Source organism: Elaeis guineensis, chromosome 5 (genome assembly GCF_000442705.2).
Source record: "Elaeis guineensis isolate ETL-2024a chromosome 5, EG11, whole genome shotgun sequence".
In the NCBI taxonomy this organism is placed as follows: Eukaryota; Viridiplantae; Streptophyta; class Magnoliopsida; order Arecales; family Arecaceae; genus Elaeis; species Elaeis guineensis.
The window spans coordinates 129,981,789-129,995,699 of NC_025997.2; the positions used below are offsets into that span (position 1 = coordinate 129,981,789).

General features: G+C 51.1%; 1 protein-coding gene across 1 annotated transcript; it reads right to left on the minus strand.

The window, feature by feature from the left end:
- Positions 1–8,581: 8,581 nt before the first annotated feature.
- Positions 8,582–9,118, minus strand: LOC105045655 (flowering-promoting factor 1-like protein 3). Its single transcript, XM_010924012.4, has one exon. It carries the CDS (start codon positions 9,096–9,098, stop codon positions 8,715–8,717), a length of 384 nt encoding a protein of 127 aa, XP_010922314.1. The 5' UTR covers positions 9,099–9,118; the 3' UTR covers positions 8,582–8,714.
- Between the last annotated feature and the right edge of the window lie 4,793 nt (positions 9,119–13,911).

The window sequence follows — 13,911 nt, forward strand, 5'->3', positions numbered from 1 at the left end:
CGGACGAACCCGCGTTCGGGGCAGGGCCTCGCCCGGTTTTCGCACCGGGCGCCATTCCTTGTTCGTCGACTCCGGACGAACTTCTCCTGATAAGGGCTCGGTACGGGGTTCCTTCAAAGTACGACCTGGAGCTTCCTGGCCCCTCTGACCGGGCCAGCGCTCCCCCTCCTGGTCGCTTTTGTTTGTACCAGGAGGCATTCCGTGCCGGACTCCGGCTTCCGCTTCCTGTTTTTGTTGCCGCCTTCTTTCGTTTCTTAGACATTTCTCTCGCCTCTGTCGCCCCGAATTCCTTTAGGTTTTTGATAGGGTTTCTCTCTCTCTGTCATATAGCCGAGGTCCAGCCTTCCCTCTCCCTGTTCAGACATTTCTACACCTTCAAACGCCATCCTTCAGCGAAGGACTGGTGGTACTTCTCCCCCTAGTTCGGTAAGAAGGGGTTGCTGAAGGGCGCCCCTTCTTCGATTCACAACTGGAAGGGAAAATTTCTCTTCATTTACTGTCCGACCCTGGAACTGGGCCTGCCCCCTTGGGGGTCTCTGAGGGATTCCGTCCGCCGGGCTCCCAGCCTGGGAGAGGACGATCTTCAGGCCGCCCAGAAGCTCCTGAGCTACCCCGCTCCTTCCCTTCCAAACCTACTGAGGGAGCAGCTTCTTTTCAACATCGGCCTGAGCCCTCAGGATCCAGCAAGTATATATCTTTCCTTTTCTTGTCTTCTTCTTTTCTCTCTTTCTTTCTTTCTCCTTTTCCTTCTTTTCTCTTTCTCTTTTTTCTTTCTTCTTCCTCTTTTTTTTTTTGACTCTGGACTGATCGGTGCCGCTTTTTCCTTCTTCTTCTTTTTTTTTTTTTTTTTTTTAGCAATGGACGCCGAAGCCACACGGATGCTCGCCAAGGCCATGAGAGCCCAGAAAAGGAAGGGCGCGGCGACTTCTGGCTCGGTGAAGAGGGCCAGGGTGGAAGAGACGAGCTTGGCTGCGCCCGTCCAGGCGACCCCGGCAATCGACATTCCTTCGGATGCTGAGCCAGCGGCCCCCCGGGCTCCCTCAAGGAGCCCGTCGATCGGGGTCCCCATTCCGGAGGTCCGCCCCGCGGAGGCGCCCGCCGCGGGGAGGAGGAGAAAATCGGTGGCCCGCAGGCCAAGTAGCCATCGAGCCACCGCAGACGAGTCCGTCTGCTCCGAGGGGGGATCGGAGAACCCCTTCAACGACAAGGCTCTGATCCGTCGGCTGCTCGATGGTTGTATTCTGTCCGATGTCGTGGAGAGGATCGACCGTGCCGATCCCGAGCAGCGGGCCTGGGACACCTTGGGGTCCTTTCTTGAAGTAAGCGGATTTTTATTTGCACAGTTGCTCGGTCTTTGTTGTAATTCTCCATCTGTCCTTGCAGATCGGGCACCAGCTCTTCGCCTATGTCGAGGCGTCGGGCCGCATGAGAAGGGACCTTCTTCGGGCGGAGGAGCGTTGCCAAGACGAGGTTGCTCGTCTTCAAGCGAAGACGGCCGAGGTGGCCGCCCTCCGGGAGGCCTTGGAGAGAGAGAGACAAGATTGGGAAGAGGAAAGACGAGCCCGGGAGGAGGAGAGGCGAAGCTTGGAGGAGTCGGCAAGGAAGGCGGAGGCCGAGGTCGCCCATCTGGCCGAGCAAACTCCGGTTCTGGTCTCGGAGGCCAGGACCCTTGCGGTGGAGGAGTTCAAGACCTCCACGGAGATGAGGGAGCTGAACGTTCAGTTCGGCCTGGAGGCGTTCACCAAGGGGTTCGAGCTCTGCCGAGAGAGGGTGGCCAGCAGATACCCCGACCTTGATCTCGGCTTTTTGGAGGAGTCTGACGACGAGGCCGCCCCTTCGTCCGCCGCTGCCGCAGTTGCACCCCCCGCGCCGGGCTCTCCACCCCCTGCCCCCGAGGTCTGAGACCTCCGATCTTGTATCTTTCTTTTGTCGCCATATTTCCTTTCCGCTTGTCTTCAAAATTAATCAATAAAGTTGAATTTCTTATTGTGGATGGTCTTTCCTTCCCCCTGCTCCTTCTTTCCTGCCTTTCTTCTCGTAATGAGCTGGTCTTTGACGTTTGCATTTTTCGATGGCAGCACCCCGTCGAAGCACTCCCCTTGCCCCTGGGGGTCCCGCTGAAGTCGACTATCCAACGGCTCAAAAAGGAGGTCCTCCACCTGACGAAGAAGTTGAAAAAGTCGGAGGACGAGCTCCGCAGGTCGAAAAAATGCTATTCCGAGGCCGCCGCTGAGGCCGCCCACTTCAGGAGTCTCCAAGTGAAGGCAATCATGGACTACAGCCGGAGGAAGGCGAACTTCGCAAAGGAGCTCGAGGAATGCACGAAGAGCACCAGCGACCGAACTTGGACTCAAGAAGTCAGGATAAGCGCCCTTAAGGTGGAGCTGGCAGCTGCGAAGAGGAGGATCGGCCAGCTGGAAGGGAACTCATCCCGGCTCACAGCACGGGATGAGCAGATATGGTCACAAAAGGTTTCCGACCTCCAGAAGCAGCTCCAAGATGCTGAGGTGGGCCACGATGTGCAGCGGGCCAGCTGGCGCCGACAGGTAGAAGAGTATAAAGGAAGATTCCGTCAAGCGGCGGATGAGGTCGTTCGTCTTCAGAGGCAGTTGGTCACTAGGGCGCAGCTTGCTAACGCCCAAGATACCGAAGAGCTCCAAGCCCTGAGAGACACTGTCGAAGGGATTTCTGTCTCCCTTGGGGAGAAGACAGCCGAGCTGCAACAAGTAAAAATCCAACTGGGGCTTGAGCGGAAGGCCGTCGCGGACGCAGAGGCGGAGTCTGAAGTTTTGCAGAAGTGGCATCGGGAAGCGGAGGCTGAGAGCCGGCGACTTCGTCAGGCGCTCCAGGATATGCTGCAAAAGAAGGAAGAACTAGAGGAAACAGTGGGTAGCCTGAGGCAGTCCTGGTTGGGGGATGGAGGTGATCACCCTAGGTTAGAGGGAGCAGGACCTCTTTAAAGTTCTTTTGTAGTCACCCCCTTTTTGTAGCTGCCCCCCCCTTCTCTTTTTTTTTTTTTTTTTTTGTCGTTTTGTCCCTCTTTCTCTGGCCGTCTTGGCCCTGTAGTACATATATCGAAAATGAGGAAAAAGCACTTCGTGTTACCTTGTCTGCGCGTAGCACCGACATTGTCGTTTGTTGACCCTTTCTCGTTGTTTGGCCTGTTCGGCTTAGAGGTCGTCGTGGGAAGGGGCTCTTCCCTTCCATCCGACCTCGTCATGTGGCCAAGTCTCGCCACCATTTTTAACCCTTGCCGGCGAAGTAGCGGATGGAGCCTGGCTTTCTTAGGAGCCCGGGCGAAGTCTTTCTTGGCGGCGGAACCCGGTTCTCGTAGGAGTCCGGGCGGAGCTTCCCTGGCGGCGGAACCCGGCTCCCGTAGGAGTCCGGGCGAAGCTTACCTTGGTGGCGGAACCCGGCTCCCGTAGGAGTCCGGGCAGAGCTTACCTTGGTGGCGGAACCCGGCTCCCGTAGGAGTCCGGGCGGAGCTTACCTTGGCGGCGGAACCCAGCTCCCGTAGGAGTCCGGGCGAAGCTTACTTTGGGGCGGAACCCGGCTCCCATAGGAGTCCGGGCGGAGCTTACCTTGGCGGCGGAACCCGGCTCCCGTAGGAGTCCGGGCGGAGCTTACCTTGGCGGCGGAACCCGGCTCCCGTAGGATTCCGGGCGAAGCTTCCCTGGCGGCGGAACCCGGCTCCCGTAGGAGTCCGAGCGAAGCTTCCCTGGCGGCGGAACCCGGCTCCCGTAGGAGTCCGGGCGGAGCTTTCCTTTGTCGTGGAAACCCGGCTCCCGTAGGAGTCCGGGCGGAGCTTACCTTCCACTTTGCTCTTGTCAGGACGAGGTTCTCCTCCTGTTCCTGTCAGGGCCGTGGGGGCACGTTAGGGCGTTGTAAGGCCTCTCCCCCATCCAGTCTAAAAGAACCGGGCCTTCGACTTTGCTCAAGTTAGGGCGAGGTTCTCCTCCTGTCCCTAACAGGGCTGTGGGGGCACGTTAGGGCGTTGTAAGGCCTCTCCCCCCATCCGGTCTAAAAGAATCGGGCCTTCGACTTTGCTCAAGTTAGGGCGAGGTTCTCCTCCTGTCCCTAACAGGGCTGTGGGGGCACATCAGGGCATTGTAAGGCCTCTCCCCCCATCCGGTCTAAAAGAACCGGGCCTTTGACTTTGCTCAAGTTAGGGCGAGGTTCTCCTCCTGTCCCTAACAGGGCTGTGGGGGCACATTAGGGCGTTGTAAGGCCTCTCCCCCCATCCGGTCTAAAAGAACCGGGCCTTTGACTTTGCTAATGTCAGGACGAGATTCTCCTCTTGTTCCCGACATGGCCGTTGTTTTTGGAGGGGTCATACCCAGTCATAATACATCCGCGTTAAGTAGGAGGAGCGCGTTAGCTAGAAAGAAAAGTAGATTCAAAACGAAATAGTAAGCAATACATTTACAGTTCTCCCGCTCCTCCTTGAGGCCCTCCGGCGATGGAGTCGATGGTCCCGATAGGAGGCCGGTCCCCGGGCTGCTCCTCCCTTTTCTGCAGTTCGGACGGTGGGAGGGCTCTTGGCCGGTCTCCTCTACCCTCAGGCCGACGGCGGATGAATCTGTCGAGCCGACCCCGCCGGATGAGCTCCTCGATCTCGTCCTGGAGCTAGATGCACTCTTCGGTGTCGTGGCCATGGTCGCGATGGTAGAGGCAGAACTTGTTGGGGTTGCGCTTCCCGGGGTGCGTGCGCATCCTCTCCGGCCTAGGGAGTAGCTCCCTGACCTCCATCAGTACCTGGGCCTTCGAGGCGTTGAGGGGGGCGTAGTTGCGGAACTTCCCTGGTGGGGAACCCCGCCAAAACCTGTTGTCCGGGCTCCTCTGCCTGCGTGCCCGGGGGGGAGTATGGGCGCGCTTATACCCAGGAGGGGATCGGGAGCGAGGCCGGGCTTCCTTTGGCCTCTTCTCAACTGCGAGCTTACCAGAATTTCCCGCCTGGCGCTCCCTCGCAGTCTCTTCATCTTTCATTTTGAAGGCCTCTTCCGCTCGGGCGTATCCTTCAGCCCGAGCCAGCAGATCAGCGAAATCCCTGAGGTACTTCTTCTCCAGGGAGTATAAGAGGTCATTCTTCTGAAGGCCACCTTTCAGGGCGGCCATGGCAACCGACTGGTCCAAGTTCCGGACTTCCAACGCCGCGATGTTGAAGCGGTTGATGTAGGCCCGTATGGACTCCCCTTCCCTCTGCTTGATGTTGATGAGGGACTCCGAACCTTTTCGGGGACGTCGGCTGCTGACAAAATGGGCCACGAATTGGTGGCTCATTTGATCAAAGGAGAATACGGTACCCGGCTTCAGAGCTGAGTACCAGTTTCTTGCTGCTCCCTTCAAGGTAGACGGAAAAGCCCGGCACAAGATGGCGTCAGGGGCACCGTGGAGCAGCATCATCATTCGAAAGGCCTCCAGATGATCGATCGGGTCCGACGTCCCGTCGTAGCTTTCGAACTGAGGAAGCTTGAAATTCGGCGAGATCGGTTCCTGCATAATCATTTGGGAGAAGGGAGGGTCAGTGCAGATATCCTCACCGTAAGCGGGAGGCGCATGGCGGAGTTCTTCGATCCGCCGGTTCATCTCCTGGAGCCTCCGGTCCAGGAAATCCTCTCGACTTCGAGTCTCGAGGGTCCTTTGGCAGAACGGGGGCTGGGATCTCCCAGGGGTGGAGTCGTGGTCCGATTGAGGGCTCTCCACCCTTGGATTCGCCTTCCCGGGAAGGACGGGGCGGCTGGCCCAGGTGGCCCGCCCCACCGTCGGGTTCTGGCATTCCGGAGATGTCCCTTTCGGATGCACCGACGCCTGCGGCGGCTGCTGCTGCATTGCCTGTACGGCCTCGACGAGGCCTTTGACCTGCTGTGCCAGCAAGTCAAACTGCTCCGCGCCGACCGCCGTCGCCGGAGGGGGAGGAGGAGCTGGCTGAGAAACGGGAGGGGAGGCCGGAGCCTGAGATCTGGCCGCGGAGGCCGTGGACCGCCGGGTGGACGCCCTGCGCGGAGGCATCGGGTGTCGATCTCGCGGGGGAGGATTAGGAGTAGATGACGGAGAGATGGCCGGAGACGGCTCCGTTGAGCGCTCCTTCAAGAACAAGGGTGCTGCGAAGACACAGCCCCTTCCTCTAGCGCCAATCCTGTTGGTGCAAAAATCTGCCTGCGCCGGAGAAGCTGGAGTTGGGGAAGCCGCGGTCGCCGCCGAAACCTGCAAAGGAAGTCTAAACCGGAGGTGGGGTTGCTCCGGCAAGACCCTCCGACGCTCAAGTCAGTTCTCTGCCTCAACAAGAATGGAGTGCTCGAACGGAAAATTTAGCAGAGTTTTGAGATAAGGCAAAAGAGCTTAAAGAATAACGTATCTGAGTCCCCCCTTTTATAGGCGGGGGAGGCAACGGACTGATGGCGACGTTTGTAACCGCCTGGTAGTGGGCCGCCCATGGTCAGGGGAATTGATTGCGAAATATAATGGAGCAGATACGTGGGCATCATCTCGACTCGCCACGTGGAATCTGTTATGAGGGGTGGAGCAGCGCCCGTCGTCAGGAGAATCACATGGTATTCGTCGCAGGAGGTGGAGCAAGTTCGTGGCCGTCACTGTGGCCTGCCAGGGGATGTGGAGCTGTGCGGAGTCCGCCACAGGAAGTGGAGCAGGGCGGCTATGGCTACTGCGGCTTGTCAGGGAATGATGGTACCGCACGGAATCCGCCACAGGAAGTGGAGCAGGGTCGTGGCCTGTCAGGAGGCGTGGATCTGTCGATTGGAGCTCGGTAACGGCCGGAGCCCGGTTTCTATTGAGGTCCGGGTGAGGCCCTCCTGGCGGTAGGGGTCGTGAACGGAGCCCGGCTCCCGTAGGAGTCCGGGCGGAGCTGCACTGCAAACAAAGTTAAGGGTGGACTCCGGCTCTGATAGGAGTCCGGATTGAGCTTACCAGCAGTTGATACTGAGAGCGGAGCCCGGCTCCCGTGGGAGTCCGGGCGGAGCTGCGCTGATGTCGACAGTGGAGCCCGGCTCCCGTAGGAGTCCGGGCGGAGCTGCACTTGCTGACGGCGGTGGAGCCCGGCTTCCGTAGGAGTCCGGACGGAGCTGCACTTGCTGTCAGCGGTTCCGTCGTGGGTTCCGGCTGTGGATATTTTATACCCAACAGCAAACAAAGAAAAGAAGCGAAGGGCACTTTCATCCAGTAGTTCACAGCATATCAAATATTTCCAGTGCAATAAAACATGACCAGAGATGACAGAAAGTTCTAAGAAGCAAAATGCCAAAAATTTCAAGATTTTCTAATCCATTGCTCCATAAATATATTTTTTATTTTTATCAGAAACAAACTTTTAGCGCCAGACAATTTAATTTCAATAGACGATAGATACACAAGGGGGGTGACATAGGCTTGTGCACTAAATTAATGTGCATGTAGATTTTTAATTAGATATAATATAATTACTAATTATATCAAATAGAAGTCGTAGAAGGGGGTGAGGGCCGAATTCCGAGAGGCAACAAAAATATTGCAAGTTGAAATAAAGAACCAAATGGAGTCATGGACCATGGTCAGTTTATTATTAGCATAAAAGTAAAAGAAAAATAATTTTTGTTTCAAAAAGAAAAATCTATTTTTTGGAAAATGTCACAAACAAAATAACAGATACTGTCATGCGTCTGGATTCAAAAATCTTAAATTCCACTTCTAATTAATGATGGCTAGAATAAAGAATAAAAAATTGCTTAAGTAATCAAAATAAAACACTAAAAAAGTCAATCAATTGATGTGGTGTAATGTCGTGGCCGCTTTTGAATTTGCACCGTGAAGCATGCCACTAAATGAAGCAAAATTAGTGCAAGACACCGGAGTGATCTTTTTGAATAATTTTTCTGAATTGCCATCGCATTTTATCCTAAAGAGTATTTTATTTGGCACACAAGACGTACTAAGACCAAGACCCGTAACTACTTGGCTCCATTAATTTTTTCATGCAGTCCAGCACGCTCCTATCAAATTTCTGATCTCACAAGCCTACCACTTGTATTTTTTAAATGAACCTAGCACGCATATTAGAAAAAATTAAATAACTATCAAAGGATTATGGTTCCCCTTCTCTTGTCCCTTGGTATTCGTGAACAAAATTATATTGCTGTTGAAGCTCATGGTTTCCTTGTCCATATATTGCTCTCTTTTGAGCTTGTAAGCGGCCAATTTCTTAATCATATATATATATAACTATATTTTCTTTAAATACACAATATCATGTAAATTAAAACTGACAGTGGTGGGTTTCTTTCTCACTGCTTTGATCTAATTGAGAGAAGAAAATACGTAGCTTGGAATGCCTATTAAGGCTTGTCCAAATGATCATATCTTTCTGTACTTAATAAGCAGAAATTTTTTATTCTAAATAAAATAAGTACTATACGGATGAATCATTTTCTTCGAAGAAAGAAGAAAAGAAAACTTGATTTAAGATTTTCTTCCAGCTCTGCTGTTGATATGATCCACCTAACATGATCAAAGGCCATATCTGAGCTCCCATGCACCAATGTACTGATAGATCATGACCATGTATCTACCAAGAAGCAGATCGAAATTAATGCATTGATGACCATGATATTATTAAAATAGTGTTCAGTCCATTCTTCAAAACTACTAGTATAAAGAAAATAGATAATTAAGACATCGAATACTGGCCGGAGAAAAGGAAACTCCAGAGGGTGACGCACAGGAGATCAAGGGACCGTGGCCCGGTTCGTCGACCGCCGGTCGCGGACAAGGAAGAAGGAGCGGTTCTTGAAGGCGATGTCGTACATGTGGATGGAGCGGAGGTCGGCGAACCGGCGGGGAAGGGAGATGAGGTCCGGCGAGGCGGCGCCCCGGTGGTACTGGATAAGCTCCGGCCGCCCCGCTTGGTACCGCACCCACCCCAGCTCCCCAAGCCGGCGCTCCAGCTCCTCGTGCGAACCCACCAGCTCCCCCGTGGGCGCGTAAACCAGCTCGCTCCTCCTCCCCCCTCCGCCACCGCCAGCGGAAGCGGGGGCGCTCTCGAAGCTCTCCCTCGTGGGGTTCTCTATCCGCCGCGCCACTCCGTTCTTGAACACCCACACCCCCGACATCGATCGCCGTCGTCTCCCTCTCCTTCGCTTGGGCAGCAAGTGGGTGGTGGGTATTTATAGGTCCCTTCCCGAGATCAAGTGTATGCGTGGTGACTTGTCATTGGAAGCTAAACACGTAATAGCGCTGAGAGGGAAAGAGGAGAGATCTGATTTTAACGGGATTCTTGTTTTACAAAAAAAAAAAAAAAACTTTGGGGCCCAATCATGATCACCAAGAAAAAACTCCGTTGCCACGTTTCGTGCAACGTTTGGTGCGTATCGTGCGACGCAGTGCCACTGATTTGACGAGAGGATGAGGTGGTACAATGCGACGTACAATCATTGGTCGCGCCCCTGTTGGTGCAGGCGGCCGCCCATTGGTCGTCCGTGTCCGGGGACCGGTTCACAAGCGGGGAACCCATCTGTTGACACGTTCAACGTGTGTACGGTTCTCCATTTATTTGCTTTCGACGGTTTTTTTTTTCTTTCTCCTTTCTTTTAATTTGAAATTTATTAAATCAAGCTAATGAAAATACATCCACATAGATCGAAAAATAAAATCTATAAAAATGTGAAGAAATTTGATGCCCTCGTTACATACAATAAAAACAAGAAAAAAATTAAAAAAAATATTTCATACAAAATAGAACTTTAATTTCAATGGATCAAGGGCATTGTCCCTTCTTTGCTACGTGCGAGCACCGAATTAGTCTTTGCTACATGCTACATACAAAATAAAACTTTCATACAAAATTAGTCTTTATTGTTGACAATTTGGAACCATTGGCAGCAAGTTGTTTGCAAGTAGATTAACATGGACTTTGGGCCCCCCCCCCCCCAACCAAAAAATCAAAAAAAAAAAGAAAAAAAAAATAGAGATTAACATGAATTTTGTAGTTTTTAGATCATGAGGGATAATTTTTGACTCGATTTTAAAATCTATTAACCATAATTTAAAACGAGCCATCACCATTTAAGATGGTAGTTCTTGAGTTGCATGTATCACATATACTAATAGGTTAAACATGTCTGATGTGGTTACGTGTCAAGAGTGACGGACCTTCTCTTCTCCACCGCACGTGAGATATTGTCCGCTCTGAGACAGCGTGTGCCCGCTACAGGGAACCACAATCACTGCCCCTCACAGGTTTGCCCCACAAAAGGTGCCTCACGTGAGCAAGAGAGAGTCCGTACTTTTAAGCAGTAGACACTACCGATATGAGACTTTCGAGGCTCGACCTCCCGATGCCCGACCCACAACACAGCCCCCCCAGTCAAGAGGGTCAACTGCGTGTGGGATCGGGGATGGGTTCCCCTTCCTGGCGCTCCATGATGTGGTTACATGCCAAGATTGACGGACCTTCCCCCCTCCATCTTCTCCCTTCCACCGCATATGAGGTATTGTCCGCTCTGAGACAGCGTGTGCCCGCTACAGGGAACCACAATCGCTGTCCCTCACGGATTTACTCCACAAAAGATATCTCATGTGGACAAGAGGGAGTCCTTATTTTTAAGCAGTAGATACTCTTGACTGCAACCGATATGAGATTTTCGAGGCTCGGCCTCCCAATGCTCGATCCACAATAATGTCAAACAGGTAACTTAAAAACACGTCATCACAGACTTCACCCAACCCAACCTGTTTGTTATGGGTTACAGATAGAATCCTATGAGTTGTTTATTAAACAGTGTTTCTAGGTACCAATGACTGTTGTGAGTGCCATGTTTTAACTCAATGTCACCCCTAGCTAGCCACAATTCCCAAAGGCTGTTAGCATATTGTAGAACGTAGGAACGATGGCCATGAATAAGTTTATCTGTTGTCTTTATATTTAGTAACTTCCAATTATCTTCAAAAATGTATTTAGTAGCCTTAATTCTTTAGCAAATATATTTTATATTACATTGGTGCAATATATTTTGTGTAGACGAGCCACTAAATCCTGATATCTGGCTCTTGCCTGGTCATGTTCACCACTCTGATATCTGTTATAAGGTTATAAATGTTTTTGGATTTACTGAACCGAGAAATTTTTTTTCAAGAATTATGTATCTTTGCTCTTTGCATATATCTCACCAATAAAGACATACAATAACTACTGTTGCAGCCAGCTCTCCATCGCCTATCATCGGAAACGAACTCCTGCAAAACAGCATCCACGCAGATCGAATTTGTATCCGACGGAGACCCTCCGATGCCTAAGTCAGAGAGGTAAGTAGATGAACAGGAGTTGAATGTAAGCAGTAGCAGAGTTTTGGTCCAGAGTTGGCTTACTGGTCCTGTTTTCCTTACCCCTTTTATAGATGAGATTTTCATAACCGTCGGATGTGATCCCGTATTTTATGGCGCTAAATCATCGGACCATAATCACGTAGTGAATCGTTAATTCTCACTGATCACGCCGTGATATGCGGTCGGTAACTTGTTGTGATGTTTATAATATATCTGAGTTGACTGATCAACCATATGTCGGTAGAACCAGCCATATTCGGTAGAATCTATGAGCGACCGTCGGCTAGTAGCTCTGTTATACAGATGATCTAAGTCGTCCGTTATCGATCGGTAGTAGTCGAATCATTAGTCGGTCAGCCGGCAATAGGTTGGTACGGTTCGCTCAGTTGGTCGATGAAGAGTCGAAACTGCATATTCAGCCGATGTCGTATGTCCGATCGATCGATTGTTGTTGAATCGAAGTTGATAGTCGGTTGACTTGAGTCAGGGGTTGATTGACTTATCCCAACAGTTGTCCCCCACTCTCAAGTGTAAGGTGAGTCGATGTGTATATTATCACGTAATTTATCACGTTGGACGAAAAAAGTTATTTTTTGTCATATCAAATCTCGATTTTGGTGTCGTTTTCTTCGAAATACGGGTGATCGGCTATTTTGTCATGTTGGCAGGTATAGTCATCTGTCATACTGATCGGACGATTCGGTATCAGTTGTCAGTGTCAAGCATCATTTCAGAAAGTTGATTCAACATCGGATGATATGATTCTGACAAGTAGATTTGTTCCACGTGTCCGAATATTATTGGGTCGGAATTATTCACGCGGATAGGGGTGACGTGGCTTAATCTAAGGCAGATGCATCAAACCGTTCGATCAATGGTCGGTCCAAATGTTACCACATATCGTCATCTGATAGATCTTCGATTTGACCGCCTTCATCTCGACCGTTGAGGGATCCTATATAAAGGGTCGCTCTCAGCCAAATTTTTGTTTTTCACTATTTTTGATGCTGGGACTCTGTCGGATTGTTGCCCCAACGTCCAAGGTCGTTCCCAACTTTTAGGTCAACTTCATCTTTCTTTTGAGTCCTTTCTTCTAAAGTTTTTGTCTTCTTCAGAATCATTCTCATGGCTGGGGCTTCTCCTTCTCGGAAAGATCGATCGGAGAATCCGACTGATGAATCCCAGTCGAGTCCGGATGTGGAGGCTTCTTTACTTTCGAAATCGAACGTTGAATGGCTCCAGGAGTAGTTTTGTATCCCGAAGCAGTTTCAACTTTTCACCCCTGGGGTCGATGGTCGGATGAATAACCCACCTTCGGGCCAGGTGGCCTTCTACATCGAAGATCTTCGGACGGGTCTTCGATTTTTTATTCTGAAATTTGTTCGAAATATTTTGAATTATTACGAACTTTGTCCTTCTCAACTGGCACCGAACTCGATCTGACTGATAATTAGCTTTACTTTATTGTGTCGGATGTTGCCGACCATGCCCCGCCCTTCTCTTTTTTAGGCTTTCTTCATCCTCTGACCTTATTCGAAGGCCCGAGGGTGGTGGTTCTTCAACCTCTAAAAAGGATTTTTCTTTATTACCAGTCTTCCATCGTCCATTCATGGATGGAAGAACCAGTTTTTCTTTACTTCTTCTTCTCTTTCTTGAGATTTTTCTTCTCGTTGGGACGATTCACAAATCGGTCCCAACGATAACAGTCGAGTAGAGGTCGATGACTAGGAGGACTTTCACCAACTGAAAGACATGTCGGTGTACAGAGAGAGCTTGTAATCCAACAGACCCTTTATGATGCCGGCCTTAATTCGATTCCTCATCTAGGTATAGTACAGTTGGTCGGTTATTTCTAACTTTTCTTTTATTTACTGAATTGTACTGACCTCCGTTGTAACTGCAGCCATACAGCAGAGGATGCGAGTGCCGAATACCGACATTCATCAGCATGCTACCAAGAAGAGGGCAGTATATGAGGTCGGGCCTTTGCGATCATCGAAGAGGCATCAAGCACCAGCTCCAGTCGGCGTTTCAACATCGATCGTGGAACTCGATACCCCATCGACATCAGTTCTCGAACCAGTCTTGTGTCAGCTCCGACAGTGCTCCCTGCTGTGTCGTCCGAGGAAAGGGCGACGAGGGGGACTACTGAAACAACATCAGTAGTCCCACCACCTGAAGAAGTTCGGGCTGAGGCAAGAGAGCTCGAACAATCTGCGGCTACGTCAGTTGCTCCTTCAGCTGGGGTGCAGTCAAGCTCAAGCTTCCTCTTGCTTTCAAACATGGGGCCGCCAACAATAGATTGGGGGAAAGCTCCAGTGGTGTCGGTGGATGATGCAGCATCGGAGGGTCATGCGGTGCACTTCGACCTCCAAGTGTCCATCGATGAATCGACCTAGGTTAATTCCTATACTGGCCAAGCGACTGTGCCAGGTGACTCTTCTTCCAACTGATCGGGAGCACCACAGGAAATGGTCGATGGTCGAAATATTTTCTTTCCTTTTATTCGACAATCATCGAGGTAAGTGTTTTTGGTAAACTTTCTTTTTTTTTTAACCCGACTTATCCTCTGTCTACAGTTGATCCACGATATGTCTGACC